The following is a 19,790-nucleotide window of genomic DNA, read 5'->3' on the forward strand; positions in this document are numbered from 1 at the left end:
AGGGGGATGCGGCCAGGGGCGGCAAGGTGTCATCACAGGGCCAATACCCCAAAGATTTTATGCTGAAATCAATGGGGAATCAGCCTGTGGTGTATGGGCAGCCAACAGATCTCTCTCCGATCAGATTCGAGCAGAGAAAGGTCTGTTTCTTGGTCAAATCTGCCCATACATCACTAGATGTATGGGCACCTTTAGGTCAATTCACGCTCACTGTTCAAATGGACACAGTTTGTCTGATTCCCTGGAGATTGAAATGGAAATGTCAACGAATCCTATGTTAAGTATAGGATCCATTCACACTTGGATCCATTGGATCTGTTCCGGAAACAAAACACAAGCAGAACGCATGTTCTGACCTGTACCATTTTTCCTCGGACACTGTACACAATTCAGATGCCAATGGAAATAATGAACATGAATACGAAATGTGCAACCATTCACACTAGGCATGTCAAATGGAAACGCATATGACAATTTTCTGTTTTTCCTCCCCTGGACAGCATCATGTTGGAGAGGAGCATACCAACATGACAATTACTGGTATGTTATTTTAGTTTATAGGGTCTGATGTTTGCAGTGCAAGATGAGATAGGGCACCCAGACCACAAGATGACCAAGATTTTTAAACATGTCTGAACAGAAATCCCCTCCCCACAAAAGAAAAGTAGCTGTTATCACATCCCTTGGTAGTCGGATTGGCTGCACAGAAAACGGAACCAAAAACGAATATAAACACTGATCCAATGAATTAAAACGTAGTAAGGATCAAAATAAATCCATTAACACAGAACAAAATCAGGGAGGTAAGGCATCAGTTTTTAACCCATCATAGTGTTGACGGAGCCTTACTTACACAAGTCATCTTATAGAATACCCAGATAGCTCATGGTGACCCAGAACCACTAGGAAAGTAAAAGAGGACAAATAGCCTTCTTACTATACGCTCAGTATAGTTTGCCTTCTTAAAACAGAAGGCATTTGCAATAATTCAGCTTAAAGTGAGCAACCATGGTTTCCCATGTTGCAGCACTCTTAAATACACATTTCTGATGATGCAGCCGTCCCAGAGAAATAACCTTTGAAAAAGCCTTATGACTCAGAGATCCCTCCAGCATAGCATGGGTAACTAACAGAAAGTTCTTACTCTCCAGTTTCTCCCTTTGCTGAAGACATTACCTCTGGTGTCCAGCAATGCAGCTTAGAGAATTCTTACGATTATGAAACTTTGTATTCGCAGCACTGCTATTCAAGAGTTAACATTTCAGCAGAGAATGGAGGTGGGATCAGGTGATCTGTGTTTACAGGATGAGACTGGATACTGCTCTTTTCCAGTTCCTTTGGTGGTAATTATGAAATGGGGAGGAATCTGGACAACTTTCTCTCCAGTAAAAACGTCACTGATATCTCAAAAGAAAAAGGCAGACACAGCCAGATATATTCATAATATAAGGACAGGCTGGAAAAATTTTTTTGCATTACTAACTAATGGTAATGTACTATCATACGCATCCATAGGAGTTAAAAATGGAAGGTCAAGCCACCTGCAGTCTGCATTTGGTGCATAGACAGAAATCCTACAGTCGGGATGTCCATCAGTGGATATTCTCTATATCAGTGCTGTCCAACTTCATGGGCATGGGAGGGCCATATTTTTTTTCAGACCCCATGGTGGAGGGCCGAAGGTTCTTGCTAGAGCCGCAGACCCCCACCCCACCCCCACCCCCAGGAAAGAAATGCAATTAAAGGACAATTAGATTGGCAGCACTTTCCACATAATGCAATTTAAAATTTTGGTGAAGTTGTGTGGCGCACATAGCGCGCCAAACACGAGGGTTCTGTTGTGCGTAAAGCGCCGCCCCGAAAAATGGGTGTGGCCATGGAACAGAATGCGGGTGTGACCACGGGTGGAGACAAATTTACGTGAACTTAGCAATGTGGGACATTAGATTAGGACAGTGGTGGTGAACCTTTTGGAGGCCGAGTGTCCAAACTGCAACCCAAAAGTCACTTATCTATCGCAAAGTGGCAACAGCAATTTAAACTACATACAAACGTTTTAACTCATACATGAACATTATGGAAAATCCAAGTTGAAAATAAACTGTGAAGATAAACAATTTCATCCATCCTACTCCTGAAAAATTTGTTTTTTTTAGAACCTCCCAGTTTTATTTTCCGTTTTAAAAAACTAAAAAAGTAGGTTTAACCCTCCTGGCGGTTTGCAAAAAAAATCGCCAGGGGGCAGCAAATCTTTTTTTTTAATTTTTTTTTTTTTTTTTCATGTAGCGAGACAAAGTCTCGCTACATGATAGCCGCTGCTCAGCGGCATCCCCCCAGCCCCTCCGATCGCCGCCGGCGATCGGAGATCCCGTTCAAAGAACGGGATCTCCCGGAGGGCTTCCCCCGTCGCCATGGCGACGGGGCGGGATGACGTCCCCGACGTCGTGACGTCAAAGGGGATTCCGATCCACCCCATAGAGCTGCCTGGCACTGATTGGCCAGGCAGCGCACGGGGTCTGGGGGGGGGGGGGGGCGGCTGCGGCGCGACGGATCGGCGGCGATCGGGCACTGCACGCAGCTAGCAAAGTGCTAGCTGCGTGCAGCAAAAAAAAAATTATGCAAATCGGCCCAGCGGGTCCTGAGCGGTGCCTTCCGGCGGCTTACCCCGAGCTCAGCTCGGGCTTACCGCCAGGAAGGTTAATGCTATTGTCTCATGATGACGATTCAGCTTTTCCATGGTCTCACAGTTCGCAATCATGTGACCCCCAACAAGACAAATTCAGCAATCATGAGGCCCCCAACAAATCATGAGGCCCCCAACAAGACAAATTCAGCAATCATGAGGCCCCCAACAAGACAAATTTAGCAATCATGAGGCCCCCAACAAGACACATTCAGCAATCGTGATGCCCCCAACAAGACAAATTCAGCAATCGTGATGCCCCCAACAAATCATGAGGCCCTCAACAAGACAAATTCAGCAATCATGAGGCCCCCAACACGATAAATTCAGCAGTCATGAGGCACATAAATAGACAGCATTTCACATAAATAAGCAGAATGCCCCTTTAATATGGTAGACACCTCTCACCTGGCTTCTAAATTCTCCTCTACTGGCTGCTGTGCCTGGCAATAGCGTTTTGGGCCGGATTGGGGATGATGTGTGGGCTGAAATGCCTTGCGGTGCTGCTGTGGCCGGGCTGGCGGTGATGCTGTGGTGTGGCCGGATGAGGTAGTGACAGGTGTCCGTCCGTCCCCCCAGTTGAGGTAGTGACAGGTGTCCCCCCAGTTGAGGTAGTGACAGGTGCCCCCCCCCAGCTAGATAGTGACAGGTGCCCCCCCCCCAGCTAGATAGTGACAGGTGTCCCCCCCCCAGCTAGATGGTGACAGGTGTGTCCCCCCCCAGCTAGATGGTGACAGGTGTCCCCCCCCCCCCCAGCTAGATGGTGACAGGTGTCCCCCCCCCCGCTAGATGGTGACAGGTGTCCCCCCAGCTAGATAGTGACAGGTGCCCCCCCCCCCCCCCCCAGCTAGATAGTGACAGGTGCCTCCCCCCAGCTAGATAGTGACAGGTGTCCCCCCCCCATCTAGATAGTGACAGGTGTCCCCCCCCCCCCCCATCTAGATAGTGACAGGTGTTCCCCACCAGCTAGATAGTGACAAGTGTCCCCCCCAGCTAGATAGTGACAGGTGTCCCCCCCCCCAGCTAGATAGTGACAGGTGCCCCCCCAGCTAAATAGTGACAGGTGCCCTCCCAGCTAGATAGTGACAGGTGCCCCCCTCAGCTAGATAGTGACAGGTGCCCCCCTCCGCTAGATAGTGACAGGTGTCCCCCAGCTAGATAGTGACAGGTATCCCCCCAGCTAGATAGTGACAGATGCCCCCCCCCCAGCTAGATAGTGACAGGTGCCTCCCCCAGTTAGTGACAGGTGCCCCCCCAGCTAGATAGTGACAGGTGCCCCCCCCCAGTTAGATAGTGACAGGTGCCCCCCCCCAGCTAGATAGTGACAAGTGTCCCCCCCCCCAGCTAGATAGTGACAGGTGTCCCCCCCCCAGCTAGATAGTGACAGGTGCCCCCCCAGCTAGATAGTGACAGGTGCCCTCCCAGCTAGATAGTGACAGGTGCCCCCCTCAGCTAGATAGTGACAGGTGTCCCCCAGCTAGATAGTGACAGGTATCCCCCCAGCTAGTGACAGGTATCCCCCCAGCTAGATAGTGACAGGTGCCCCCCCCCAGCTAGATAGTGACAGGTGCCCCCCCCCCAGCTAGATAGTGACAGGTGCCTCCCCCAGTTAGTGACAGGTGCCCCCCCCAGCTAGATAGTGACAGGTGCCCCCCCCCAGCTAGATAGTGACAGGTGCCCCCCCCCCCAGTTAGATAGTGACAGGTGCCCCCCCAGTTAGATAGTGACAGGTGCCCCCACCAGTTAGATAGTGACAGGTGCCCCCACCAGTTAGATAGTGACAGGTGCCCCCACCAGTTAGATAGCGAGCCCGTTACCTCTCTCTCCTGTGTCCCCGCTGCCGCTGCCCCACAGCTCAGACCTCACAGATCGCGGCGACTGAAGCAAGCAGAGCGCGCGCATGACACCCGCGCGGCAGAACGTCACATGCGGAAGTGACTAATGATTCACTTCCGCATGTGACGTACTCCGTGCGGGTACCATGCACACTCTGTTTACCTCAGTCGCCGCGATCTGTGAGGTCTGAGCTGTGGGGCAGCGGCAGCGGGGACACAGGAGAGGCCACAATAAGAGGGAGCAGGCATGGCGCCCATAGCGCAAGCCATGCCTGCATCCCAGGGAGACGAGCGGGCCGCAGCAGGTGGCCTGGGGGGCAGGATGCGGCCCGCGGGCCGCCAGTTGGACAGCGCTGCTCTATATCAACGGAGTATGTCGGCACTATATCAAAATTATTATTATCAAATTCTTACTGATCTTTTGATACAAGAATGTGAATCCTTTTTTTTTTTGCAAATTTCAAGAAAGCCCGGGCCAATGTGCTCCTGATGACGTGAACAGAGATTCATGAAATGCATACGGTAAATGCCTCATAATACCAATGTTTTACTTGTTATACTGGTTTGATTTGGGATTTGATTTCTCCTCTCTACTATACAAATGTGTGAGATAAAATAAAGGGGTGGGTGTCATACAGTTTATATATAACCCTATTTGTGCCTAAGGTGGCATCCTGGTCAACATATTTGAGTGCATGCAAATACTCCATGTATACTCCATCAATTGCAATAGCTATACAGCTAACCCGATCATAGCTAGAAGCAATATCGATGGTTTAATGTTAATGTCCATTGTGTTGAAAATGTTCTATGCATTTACAAGTTGTAAAAATTTTAAAAAACATTTTACTTAATGTAAAAAAGTCCAGAAGAACTCCTAGTTTAGAATATCTAAAAAAAAATGTAAGGTTAAACTAGGAAAAGGCTTTGTAGCTGAACCAGCACAAGTCATAAAATGGCAACGCTGGAATACATTAAGCCAGAGCTGCAATGCAGACAAGTGCTGGCTTTTTTCATGAGCTGCTAGAATATTCCACTATAAAAATCCATTCTGAAGCATTTAAAATACAACTACAAGTTTCAAGTAACAACTAAACAACAACAAAAAAATGACTTATGGTAATATGATTTTATGTTTGCAGCAAGGACTATTCTTTCCAATAGACATTTCTTAAACCAGAAGTATAATATTTAAAGATAAACTTTAATGGCTGGACAGCATGCAGGTGGTTTGTCTGACTTCTATTACAGCTTCTGTGCTTACAATAGCATGTGTGATGACAAATGCTGAAGTACTGCAGCATTTAGTGCAGAAAGAACTGCAGTATGAACGTTTCCAAGGTAACAAAGCTATATAAGTCAGTGTGAAACATTCTGTCCTTTACTTCAATCTTTCCCCACAGACACAAAAGTGGGGTATTGTAAAAATATTGAACGGATCTTCACAATAGGTACAAAGCTGCTCAATACCCTTTTTCCCCCCCAAATAAAAAAAGTCATAAACCATTGCAGTGCATCTAATGTAAAAACAGAGTTGATTCACCATTTAAGCTGTGCTCCAGGCAAATACAAACAAAATCATCAATAAATTCAGTAATATGCTTAGTAAGCAGTCACTTAGTTTTGTTAACAGCCGCTAAAAGTACCCAATTGATTCTCAATATACTCGTGCCTTCACATAATTGCGGTCACACTGCTCTCGCGCTGAGAGGCAAGGGCTGCACAGTAGGCTAGTCAAGAGTCAAGACTATAGCATTTCTATCAGAGAATTGTACTCTCAAGAGCAGAGAATACAAGGAGGACATTATAAGTGAGCTACGTTAGTAACCTGCACTATACAGCCAGCAAACTTTGCCCATGCTGTGAAGCTAAACTGGAAAAGAAAGACAAGTGTAGGCACTGACTTTCTTATACTGGCTATGCCAGCTTACTGGGGACCATAGAACTGGCACAACAATATTAATCTTTTGGCAGGTAAGTCACATACACGTTATATATCACTTGTTTATTAAGCAGTCAGCCTGGAGTTGAGCTTCAACAACACTGATCTATGAAAGAATTAAGGTGACACACTTGTTGCTATTGCACTACCCATACCACACCACTAGCTGGAGATGTGAAAACTGTGGGCACTACACTAGCTAAGTGTCAAAATAATTAGGACATTGCATATACAGTGATGTGAAAAACTGTTTGCCCCCTTCCTGATTTCTTATTCTTTTGCATGTTTGTCACACTTAAATGTTTCTGCTCATCAAAAACCATTGACTATTAGTCAAAGATAACATAATTGAACACAAAATGCAGTTTTAAATGATGGTTTTTATTATTTAGTGAGAAAAAAAAACTCCAAATCTACATAGCCCTGTGTGAAAAAGTGATTGCCCCCCTTGTTAAATAATAACTTAACTGTGATTTATCACACCTGAGTTCAATTTCTGTAGTCACCCCCAGGCCTGATTACTGCCACACCTGTTTCAATCAAGAAATCACTTAAATAGGAGCTATCTGACACAGAGAAGTAGACCAAAAGCACCTCAAAAGCTAGACATCATGCCAAGATCCGAAGAAATTCAGGAACAAATGAGAACAAAAGTAATTGAGATCTATCAGTCTGGTAAAGGTTATAAAGCCATTTCTAAAGCTTTGGGACTCCAGTGAACCACAGTGAGAGCCATTATCCACAAATAGCAAAAACATGGAACAGTGATGAACCTTCCCAGGAGTGGCCGGCCGACCAAAATTACCCCAAAAGCGCAGAGAAAACTCACCCGAGAGGCCACAAAAGACCCCAGGACAACATCTAAAGAACTGCAGGCCTCACTTGCCTCAATTAAGGTCAGTGTTCACAACTCCACCATAAGAAAGAGACTGGGCAAAAACAGTCTGCATGGCAGATATCCAAGGCGCAAACCACTTTTAAGCAAAAACAACATTAAGGCTTGTCTCAATTTTGCTAAAAAAACATCTCAATGATTGCCAAGACTTTTGGGAAAATACCTTGTGGACCGACGAGACAAAAGTTGAACCTTTTGGAAGGTGCGTGTCCCGTTACATATGGCGTAGAAGTAACACAGCATTTCAGCAAAAGAACATCATACCAACAGTAAAATATGGTGATGGTAGTGTGATGGTCAGGGGTTGTTTTGTTGCTTTAGGACCTGGAAGGCTTGCTGTGATAGATGGAACCATTAATTGTACTGTCTACCAAAAAATCCTGAAGGAGAATGTCCGGCCATCTGTTCGTCAACTCAAGCTGAAGCGATCTTGGGAGCTGCAGCAGGACAATGACCCAAAACACACCAGCAAATCCACCTCTGAATGGCTGAAGAAAAACAAAAAGAAGACTTTGGAGTGGCCTAGTCAAAGTCCTGACCTGAATCCTATTGAGATGTTGTGGCATGACCTTAAAAAGGCGGTTCATGCTAGAAAACCCTCAAAGCTGAATTACAACAATTCTGCAAAGATGAGTGGGCCAAAATTTCTCCAGAGCACTGTAAAAGACTCGTTGCAAGTTATCGCAAACGCTTGATTGCAGTTATTGCTGCTAAGGGTGGCCCCACCAGTTATTAGGTTCAGGGGGCAATTTCTTTTTCACACAGGGCCATGTAGGTTTTGAGTTTTTTTTTCTCACTAAATAATAAAAACCATCATTTAAAACTGCATTTTGTGTTCAATTATGTTATCTTTGACTAATAGTAAACGGTTTTTGATGAGCAGAAACATTTAAGTGTGACAAACATGCAAAAGAATAAGAAATCAGGAAGGGAACAAATAGTTTTTCACATCACTGTATTTTTAGATCTTTTGGCAAAAATATCTAAGCTCACCAAACAAATGATAGCACACTTCCCAACTGGAAAGTTGATCAGGTAGTGGCCTGCAGAAAAATGTCTCATTTAGAAACCCAGGATTCTTAAAGAGGGCCTGAACTCAAAACTTCCTATCTGCTAAAAAAAACCCCCCCAAAAAAACAAAAAAAACCTAGCCTTTAAAGCAGGGGTCTCAAACTCAATTTACCTGGGGGGCCGCAGGAAGCAAAGTCAGGGTGAGGCTGGGCCGCATATGGAATTTCACAATCGCGGCGCATCGCCGGCTCTGCCCGCCCCTCTCACTCTTCCTTCACAGAGAGGGGTGGGGAGAGGCGGCGATCCATGCGGCGATTGACGTCAGGAGGGGCAGAGCTGAAGCTGAAAGCTCTGCCCCTTCCAGGAAATGCTGGCGGATTGCCCCCCGGGCGCTTTGGGGGCTCTGCAGCCCTCGTTTAGCGGCGGGGATGCGGCGGATTACTTGGGAGCACTGAAGCCAACTATAAGGAAGCTTTTGCTGGTGAGGGCCACAAAATATTGTATCAAGGGCTGCAAATGGCCCGTGGGCCACGAGTTTGAGACCCCTGCTTTAAAGAGACTAGGTAACGAAAAAAAAAACACCCTCTGGAGGATACTTACCTCTGGAGGGGGAAGCCTCAGGGTCACAATAAGGCTTTCCCGTCCTCTTTAGCTTGGGGGAATGCAACGCTGGCTCCCCCGAAACCTACTCGACAAGTTTGTCAAGCAGCTTGACAAGTGGAGCAATATTTACCTAACACAAGCCTGCATTAGCGGAAATAACCGAGCCTGATCCCATCCGCTCTACTACGCAGGCGCGAATCCTTTGCATCTGCACAGTAGAGCGGATAGGATCGACTCAGCTATTTCCTCCTAGCGCGAAGATACGATACTGCGCCTGCGCTGGATCACGGTAGGTAAATATTTACCTCACCGCTGTTCGGGAGTCGGCTGTTCGGCTGGATTGACGGGGCGGAGGAGGACAGGGGAAGCCTCATTAGGATCCAGATGGGGGAGGGGGGGGGTGTTAACACAGAGGTCCTCAAGAGGTTAAAGTGTACCTGAACTTTATGTTCTAAGAGATAAAGAACAGCATAATAACCTTTAACCACCCTGGCGTTCTATTAAGATCGCCAGGGCGGCTGCATGAGGGTTTTTTTTAAATAAAAAAAAAACTATTTCATGCAGCCAACTGAAAGTTGGCTGCATGAAAGCCCACTAGATGGCGCTCTGGAGGCGTTCTTCTGATCGCCTCCGGCGGCCAAAAGTAACACGGAAGGCCGCAATGAGCAGCCTTCCGTATTTGGCTTCTCCTGTCGCCATGGCGACGAGCGGAGTGACGTCATGGACGTCAGCCGACGTCCTGACATCAGCCGCCTCCGATCCAACCCTTAGCGCTGGCCGGAACTATTTGTTCCGGCTGCGCAGGGCTCAGGCGGCTGGGGGGACCCTCTTTCGCTGCTGCTCGCGGCGGATCGCCGCAGAGCGGCGGCGATCGGGCAGCACACGCGGCTGGCAAAGTGCCGGCTGCGTGTGCTGCTCTTTATTTGATCAAAATCGGCCCAGCAGGGCCTGAGCGGCACCCTCTGGCGGTAATGGACGAGCTGAGCTCGTCCATACCGCTAAGGTGGTTAACCTCCTTGGCGGTGATCCCGACCTCTGCTCGGGGTAGCCGCCAGAGGTTGTATGCAGAGCAATGCGCGCAGCGCCAGCGTTTCTACATACCTCCCGGAGATCCAGACGTCGGCTGGCATTCTTCTTACTCTTCTCCAGGCTCTGCTTCCTGATGGTGAGATTGCCGGCTGTAGTCATGACAACAGCCGGCAATTTCACTTTAGAATTGCAGCGCCACCCGGAGGATGGAGGCATAACTTCAGCGCTGGAGCCAGGGAGGTGAGTGATTGCTGGGCTGCTGCAGATCTCCCTGGCAGCCTGATTTTTTCCAGGTTTTAGTCAGGGCTGTGGAGTCGGTCCAAAAATCCACCGACTCCGACTCCCCAGTTTAGGATACCTCCGACTCCACGACTCCGACTCCTCTAATTTGCATATTACAATTTTGTTGATTAAAAGTATGTAACATGAAATTCGTCTCTTAACTGCCAACGCTTAGGAATTTTACAAGACAACGGAAGTGAGAAGGATATGTAGACTACTATATTTATTCCCTTTAGACTAAAACTAGTCCTTGGTAAGAGTACTTGTAAAAGGTACAACCGGAACAAAGAACATCTATCAAGTGTGGGTGCATGTAAGAATGATGTGCAGGTACTCTGCAGGGGAATGAGGAGATTGTAAACAGACAACACCTCTGTGTTCAATGTGCACAGCATTCTCAGTGGATTCCCTGCAGCTCTGTGGGGAGTGCATATGTAGAGTATAGTACTACTGTGTAACAAAGTAAACCTGAGACAGATGAAATTCAAGTTTTATACATACCTGGGGCTTCCTCCAGCCGCCTTCAGGATAATCAGTCCCTCGTTGTCCTCCTCCACCACCTGGATCTTCTGCTATGAGTCCAGGTACTTGAGTCAGTCAAGCGTAGTGCGCATGCACACACTCCGCCGCCAGGAGCATACTACACCTGTGCAGCACTATTGCGCAGGTGCAGAATGTTCCTGGCTGTGGGAGCGGCATGCGGCCGGACAGCGCTGACTGGCTGAATTACCAGGACTCATAGCAGAAGATCCGGGTGGTGGAGGACAGTGAGGGACTGATTAGCCTGAAGGGGGCTGGAGGAAGCCCCAGGTATGTATAAAACTTTACTTTTCATCCGTCTCAGTTACCCTTTAATTTGTAGTCACCAAAACAAATTTTAACAACATATCAAATTATTTTATTTCATCAGCAAAGGGAGTGCATACATTTGCATAAATCAGCATCAATGCAGAATTATTTCCATCTCGTTGACCATCTCTATTAGTGACATAGCTACACATCAGGCTTTATTCTTACAGCATAGATGTTATTTAGTATATATAAGAGATTCCTGTGTACACATCATATATACAGTCACAATCAGATATGTATATCTGACCTTAAAAATACGGGGACCGCTTTATTGAAGCAGCACAAGTAACTAATTTTGATTGGTTTATTTCATTTTTGTGGACTAAGCACAGCTATTACTGTATATATACATTATTTTTAATGACTATTATCTGAGAAATAGAACATTTTATCATATTTTCTATTTTAATTACAGTTACAAATTCATTAGGTGCATTTTTTCCCGACTCCAGGCACCCAAAATTGCCCGACTCCACGACTTCGACTTCACAGCCCTGGTTTTAGTGTCTGAAAGGGTGCAAAAAAATTGTACTGCTTTTAGAACCTAAAATCCGGAAAGAATCAGAACGCCAAGAGGGTTAAAGAAAAACATTTCTTTGTAACAGCCGATACAAATCCTGCAATAAACCTGCAGTGTGTCTACTTCCTGCTTTCATGGAAGCAGATATAGGGTTAACATCCTTCATTTACAAATTAGCTGCTCTGCCGAGACCCTCCTAATGATCTATTCAAGAAAAAGTAAAGATTTCTCATGGGAAAGGGGGCATCAGCTACTGATTGGGATGAGGTTTAATCCTGGGTTACAGTTCCCCTATAAGTTGGCGATAACTACCGCATCAGCCGATAATCAGGCATGTGTACGGCAGCCCCAACCTACGGATCTACTCACCACCCAGAGACGCCAATCCCATTGTTCGCTCCGCTGCGTGAAGTCATACACACTGCTCATTGTCCCCCCACATAGCAATGCAGTGTGTGTGTGCAACCTGGCCCACCGATGTCGCCCCAGGGGGACCAGGTCCTGATCCCCGATGGGCGTCATCCATAAAAGGTGTGCACACATCTTTAGAGAATGTTAATTGTGAACTGCATTGGGTCATTTGTTACATATACCCTTCCTCAAGCTAGGCATACACTGTACATTTCATTAACAGTTTGGATTTAATATAAAACATTAAGTCTAAAAAAAAGTATCAAAAACCTAGAGGACCAGAGGTAGGGATGAGCCCTGTGTTCATGATATGGACAAAAGCTTTGTAGGAGAGGAGAAGGCTTTGTCACCAATTCATATTTAAAAAATTTTTTAAAAAAATTAAAAGACAGAAAGGAGTAGCCCCACCCCCAAAGCTTTAACTAACCCATTCTAAACCCATGCTGGCTGGTATAGCTAGGATGGTCAACCTACATGGGGTCCGCCATACTAACCCACAAGGTATACAGTACAATATGAGGGCTCTGTAACAGAGGGGCAACAAAGCCTCCCCCTATCCTACAGAGCCTGTGTCCATATCATGGAGAAGGGGCTCATCCCAACAACCGGTGCCCAGGAGGGAGTGAGGGCCTGTGAGGATAGGTCCTGTGGTAGGTGGGACTTATGCTGGAATCTGAAAGCGCCCTTTAATAAGGTGACCCCCCGATGTCTGGCCACTTCCAGATAAAAAGGTATAGAGAATCACTTTTGACCCTCTACCTACTTAGTGTAAAAGTAACATTTAAGGGTATTGAAAGGCAAAAGAAACTTCTGTATTCTTCCGTTTTTCATCACTAAGGAGTTTTCCCCTTGAGGACCACAGCAATTTTCACATTTCAGCACTCCTCCCTTTTATTCGCCAATGACCTCAGTATTTATCACAATCTATATCTTGTTTTTTTTCACCACCAATTAGGCTTTCTTTGGGTGGTATATTTCCTAGCTGCATTCTGATGGGAATAATAGGAAACAAAAATGTAAAAAAAAAAATCATTTTTCTCAGTTTTCAGCCATTATAGTTTGAAAATAAAAACATGCTACTGTGGATAAAACCCACACATTCTATTTGCGCACTTGTCCTGGTTATTACAACGTTTTAAATATGTCCCTAGTATGTATTTGGAAATAAAGGTGTATTTTTTCAGTTGTGACTGTCAAGGATTACAAGCCCTTATTTGCAAAACTAACTGATGGCAACCGCATGGCAACGTATTAAAAAAAAAAAAAAAATCCCTATTGTAACTATGGTTTTTGTTTTTTAAAGTCACTTTTTTTAACCACCCTGGCGTTCTATTTAAATTGCCAGGGTGGCGGCGGCAGGGTTTTTTTAACGTAATTTTTTTTTCATGCTGCCAACTGGCAGCATAAAAGCCCACTAGAGGGCGCACATGGTGCGCCCTTTTGATCGCTTTCGGCGATCACAACTCCGCGTGATTTCTGGTTAGGCTTACCCCGTCGCCATGGCGACGATCGGGATGACGTCATGGACGTCAGCCGACGTCCTGACGTCAGACGCCTCCGATCCAGCCCTTTGCACTGCCCCAAAGTGTTTGATCCAGGCGTTGCAGGGCTCGGGCGGGCCTCTTCCGCTGATCTACGACCACACGCAGCTAGCAAAGTGATAGCTACGTGTTGCGCAGTTTATTTGGTGAAAATCGGCCCAGCAGGACCAGAGATATCAGCCTCGGCGGCAATGGACGAGCTGAGCTCGTCCATACTGCCAGGAAGGTTAATTTCATTTTTATAATACAGGTATTTTATTTTGCTAACTATGGGGGGGGGGGGGGGGGGGGAGGTAAAGGGTTAAATAAATGGATGTATTTTAAAAAATATTTTTATTTAATATTATGTATGTATGTGTAATTTTACTATTTGGCCATTAGATGACCCCCACACTTTATTCCTATGTAATGTGAAAGTATACAGTAAGGGCTGGTGCACACCAAAACCCGCTAGCAGATCCGCAAAACGCTAGCAGATTTTTAAACGCTTTTTTTTATTTTTATGAGGCGTTTTGCTAGCGTTTTGCGGATTGCTGCTGCGGTTTTCAGTATAGTAGATTTCATATATTGTTACAGTAAAGCTGTTACTGAACAGCTTCTGTAACAAAAACGCCTGCAAAACCGCTCTGAAGTGCCGTTTTTCAGAGCGGTTTGCGTTTTTCCTATACTTAACATTGAGGCAGAAACGCACCCGCAATCCAAAAAATGCCTCACCCAGGCATTTTTCGTTTCTGCAAAACGCCCCCCGCTCTGGTGTGCACCACCCCATTGAGATACATTGACCAAGCAGATCCGCAGCCGCAAGCGGACCTGAAAACGCCCAAAAAGCCGCTCGGTGTGCACCAGCCCTAAGGGCTGGTGCACACCAAAACCCGCTAGCAGATCCGCAAAATGCTAGCAGATTTTTAAACGTTTTTTTTTATTTTTATGAGGCGTTTTGCTAGCGTTTTGCGGATTGCTGCTGCGGTTTTCAGTATAGTAGATTTCATATATTGTTACAGTAAAGCTGTTACTGAACAGCTTCTGTAACAAAAACGCCTGCAAAACCGCTCTGAAGTGCCGTTTTTCAGAGCGGTTTGCGTTTTTCCTATACTTAACATTGAGGCAGAAACGCATCCGAAATCCAAAAAATGCCTCACCCAGGCATTTTTCGTTTCTGCAAAACGCCTGCCGCTCTGGTGTGCACCACCCCATTGAGATACATTGACCAAGCAGATCCGCAGCCGCAAGCGGATCTGAAAACGCCCAAAAAGCCGCTCGGTGTGCACCAGCCCTAAGAGTAGGTTGGTGTTTTCACTTTCATTTTCTCAATGACCACTGGCATCTCATTGATGCAGGTGATCACTGATCACAGGCAATTTGATCGGTGAATGGCAACAGTGTTTCCATTCACTGATCATTGAACTAACTGGTGGTGACGAGAATGGTGAATGTGGCGACAGACATATCTATGCCCCTGGGACTTTAGATGAAGTCCTGCGGGGCATAGATATACAGCCCCAGGGCTGTCTGTCTTTTCCTTTAATCTCGATAGAAGAATATCCGCTGCTATATGCTGGACTTCCTGAGGCCTCTTGCACACTGCACGCTATTCCGATTCAGATTCCGCTTTTTAACCTCTTGACGACCAGCTAACGCCGATTGGCGTAAACTGGTCGTCTGCGGGTTACCATGGAAACGGCCGCTCGATCGAGCGGCCTTTCCATGTCAGTTCACGGAGGGTGTCTCCGTGAACAGCCGGAGAGCCGCCGATAGCGGCTCGCCGGCAAAATGTAAACAGGCGGGGAAGAAATCCCCGCTGTTTACATCATACGGCGCTGCTGCGCCGTAAGTCAGATCGGCGATCCCCGGCCTCTGATTGGCCGGGGATCGCCGCCATATGATAGGCTGAAGCCTATCCCACAATGCGCAGGACGGATATCCGTCCTGCGCAGCCCAGCAAGGGAGAGGGAGGTAAGGGGAGGGAGGGAGCGCACAAAACGCTGCGGAGGGGGGCTTTGAGGAGCCCCCCCCGCTACCCACTAATGGCCGGCGGCGATCAGACCCCCCCAGCAGGACATCCCCCTAGTGGGGAAAAAAGGGGGGTAGTCTGATCGCCCTGCTGCACTGCTGATCGGTGCTGCGGGCTGTAGAGCCCACGCAGCACCGATCAGTGAAAATTCCCCTGGTCGGCAAGTGGTTAATCAGTTTTTACATCCGATTCAGATTCCGATTTGCAGTTTGCTCCCTGCACACTGCAAATCGGAATTTGAATCGGATGTAAAAACAGATTAAAAAGAGGAATCTGAATCGGAATTGCTAGCAGTGTGCAAGAGGCCTGACACTTACTGTATCTGATGTCTGCTGCTACACACCAGGCTCCTGGAACAGTGGCTACCTATCAATCTGCACCATAAGAGAAAAGCATCCGTATCACACAGGGATGCCCCTGGACAGATCTCACCTTAGGTGACAGCATTGAGAGCAGCGCATCTCCCAGGGGAACAAGGTAGCAGTGCTATGCATGCTGTAAGACAGCTCCACAACACAAAACTTCACCCCCCATCACCCGGCACATAAGAGCATCCGCTCAGGCGAATAGCAATTTGCCTGAGTAATGCTTGGCCATCGCACTGGTGAATCCGGCAACTGGATTTGTGCAAATAGGATATGGCCCTGAATCTCTTATGAGAAACTAGTGACCAGAACGGTTTGTTGTACTAAAGTTTTGTTGAAAGTGAGTGTGCTGCAAAATGCATAACAACAACAATAATAAATAATGATGATGATAATGAACCACTTAAAGAAAGTACCTGGAATTCCAGAAAAGGTAAAAACGTAAGTTCACCACAATGCCCAGGATATCAATAGGAAGAAAAGGACACATCCGTATAATACACATCTAGATTGCAGAATAAAATGTTAAATAGTGGTTTCCTACATTTCCCAAAACTTAAAAGCATGGGAAGACAAAAAATCCGGTACTATAACACTAGGCACACTTGGTGAAGATCATTTGGGAAGAGCAATAGAGCTTCTTAAAGGGAACCTGAACTGAGTAAAAATAGTTACAATAAACACATGAGGTAACTTCAAATGAACATTACATAGTTACCTTGCTATCAGTTCTACTCAGAAGCTCACTATTTTCTTCTGACAATGATCCCTTACAGTTCTGACAACATTTTGTCAGAACTGAAACATATCAGTTGCTGTCAGTAAAATATCAGTTGCTGTCAGTTATAGCTGAGAGAACAACTGATGTGCTGGGCAATGTGCATGTTTCCCTATGGCTTAAGTGGGCGATGTTACAGTTTAACAGTGTGCTGACCAGGAAGCGGTTATGGGGAAATGGCCATTTTCAAAATGGAGGACAGAGAATTCCAGTGGACAAACAGGACGCGGGACAAGGGAAAGAGATTGAGGAGTAGGCTACACGGGAGGCAAGTATGACTTGCGTATGTTTATTTTGACTTAATTTTCAGTTCTGGTTTTCTTTAAAGTAGCTACACAAATCCAAGGAGAGTTAGATGTGCAGAAAATCATGGCCCACCGCAGGATATGTGAACTGCAAGCAGCACTGCAGACAGGAGCCCTCAGCTGAGTGTTCCATGTCCTTCTATAGACAGGGAGAAGGGAGCCACAAGCAGACAGTGCTTATGCCTGTAAATCAAAGCATAATGAACGGAATCAGGATAGGCTCCAACCTGCCCGGCTGCACCTAATGACGACACACTGTCACCTGACACAGGTGTAAACAGCTGGATCAGTCCAGTGTAAACTTGTGGCTTTGGATAACTAAACTTGCTGAACTCAGCAACCTTTAATTCAATGCCACAAGTACAAGCAGTAACAGATAATCACCTAATTTGTTACTTAGTTTCATAAAGTCTTCTCAAGTAAATTCTGAAAACTACAGTAAACCCCCTGTTATCAAGAACTCAACCAGAAGTCAACCAGAAGTCTCAAACAACCAGAAAAAAAATCCTGGCCTTGCAGGATGCATAAATATACTTTTACACTTCCTTCAACATTAATAAACCTCTGTTACATTAAGTTAAGTCTCTCCTTTGGCTTAATTTTGTTTTAATTACTGTATTTCAACATTATTACAGAGTTTTTGGAATGTACTGTGTGTGTGTGTGTGTGTGTGTGTGTGTGTGTGTGTGTGTGTGTGTGTGTGTGTGTGTGTGTGTGTGTGTGTGTGTGTGTGTGTGTGTGTGTGTGTGTGTGTGTGTGTGTGTGTGTGTGTGTGTGTGTGTGTGTGTGTGTATATATATATATATATATATATAGTGGGGTATAGTAATGTTTTTTAGCTAGGCCTATTTATAACATTGACCATACCTCCCAACGTTTTGAGATGAGAAAGAGGGACACTTAAGCTACGCCCATGCCCCTGATCACGCCCCATCACACCCCTAGTCATGTATACCATAAAGCTTTCATAAGAAAAACGTGTTTTATAATTCAAACCACACTGGTCCTTTCTATCCTGGTCCATTTCCTTCATATTAACATTTGCAAATTAGTAATCTATCAATTTAAAGGATGGGAATAAAGTTTAGAGTCAAACACATTTTACATTTTTTAGTAGAGAAATATACATATTTACATAGAAAGAGGGACAAAGTCCTGGAAGAGGGACAAATGAGGAGGAAAGGGACAGATCTCCCAAAGAGGGACTGTCCCTCCAAAAGAGGGACAGTTGGGAGCTATGCATTGACTCTCAAGCAACCAGAAACTACACTTATCCAGCATCAGCCAATCCCGTTGGTGCCTGATAATTGGGGTTTTACTGTATTTAATTATTTGAATAGCTAAAAGAGTGCACTGCTGTAGCTCAGATAAATTGAAGAACATTGTAAACAGACAGTAAAGTATAATACAACTTCAACACAGTACACACAGTGGAAAGACAACACATTCCCTTGAACTTTTCAGAATTCATATTTCCAACAAGTGCTGCATGCACACACACACACACACACACACACACACACACACACACACACACACACACACAAAGATTCAGCAATTAAAGCATAACTTTCAGCTTACATTCAAGAACTAGTTTATGATTTTAATATATTACAGCAGGCAAGGCTTTTCAATATTTTAATTGACTGGAAAAAATACCAACCTTTAGACCCCTCAATATCTGATACACGAGAAACTGGATGCGATCTTCTGATAACTTCTCATGCTTCATGATCTTGCCCAAGTCTGTACCCATAAATGGCATTACCAGATAACTATAACCAAGAGATGAGAAAGAAGAAATAAAATATGATTATCCAGAAACTGTGGCTCAGGTAACTTGTACAAACAACTCTGTATATTTCTGACATAACATAACCAGGCAGTTGGGAGGGGGACCAAATGACGCAAACCCTCAGTGTGAAGTACCAAACAGATCTAAAATAAAATAGGCAATCCCTTCCATCTTAAATAAAAAAAACAAGGGTTTATTTCAATAAGTCAAGAACAGAGGACAAAAACATCCAAAAAACCCTTTACACCCATGTCTGCTTTCAAAACAACTAGTGTATAAAAAGGAGCCTTTAGGCAGACCGCTAAGCAAAACCAAAATCCTTATACAGAAAGTATTCATGGTTCAAAACATAATATACCTGTGCCAGTGTTGGTTTTCCAGCAGCCTTTGAGTTACAGACAACTCAACATCCTTATTTTTAATGCATATATGTGCAAAGTGAAAGACCCGTGCCGTCAACTGAGAAGGGCTGAGGATTCTGTTCAGGAGATTGTGATAAGAGATGGAGCTGGGTGCAAAATGAGTCTTCTCCCTCCGCATTTATGAGATCATAGTAGAATGCCTACAGTGTTCACCCCAGAAATTTTTTCCAGCCGGGTGGCATGAAAAAGTAGCCAGGTGGGGCGAGATGAGAGAATGCAGGGCTGGCGCTTGGCTGGCGAGGAAGAGGTGAACCGATGACAGCCGGGTGCTCACCAAAACTAGCCGGGTGGAGCACCCGGTTAAAAGAGCCTGGGGAGAACACTGGCCTAAACTGGCACATACATAATTTGTTTTAAATACAAGAATACTATCTATCTATCTATCTATCTATCTATCTATCTATCTATCTATCTATCTATCTATCTATCTATCTATCTATCTATCTGTAGCAGGGATATAGTCTTTGCATAGAGAAGCACCTTTATTACATCTTAAAGGAGTTATCAGGC

General features: G+C 45.6%; 1 protein-coding gene across 1 annotated transcript in view; it reads right to left on the reverse strand.

Annotated features, from left to right (window-relative positions):
- Nucleotides 1-19,790, reverse strand: part of MAPK12 (mitogen-activated protein kinase 12) — a 165,093-nt gene that overhangs the window by 70,184 nt on the left and 75,119 nt on the right. The window contains exon 4 of the mRNA XM_068276361.1: nucleotides 18,727-18,838. Within this exon, the coding sequence (XP_068132462.1) occupies nucleotides 18,727-18,838 (112 nt within the window). The remainder of the gene's footprint in view (nucleotides 1-18,726; nucleotides 18,839-19,790) is intronic.

The sequence above is a fragment of the Hyperolius riggenbachi genome, chromosome 3 (assembly GCF_040937935.1).
Source record: "Hyperolius riggenbachi isolate aHypRig1 chromosome 3, aHypRig1.pri, whole genome shotgun sequence".
In the NCBI taxonomy this organism is placed as follows: Eukaryota; Metazoa; Chordata; class Amphibia; order Anura; family Hyperoliidae; genus Hyperolius; species Hyperolius riggenbachi.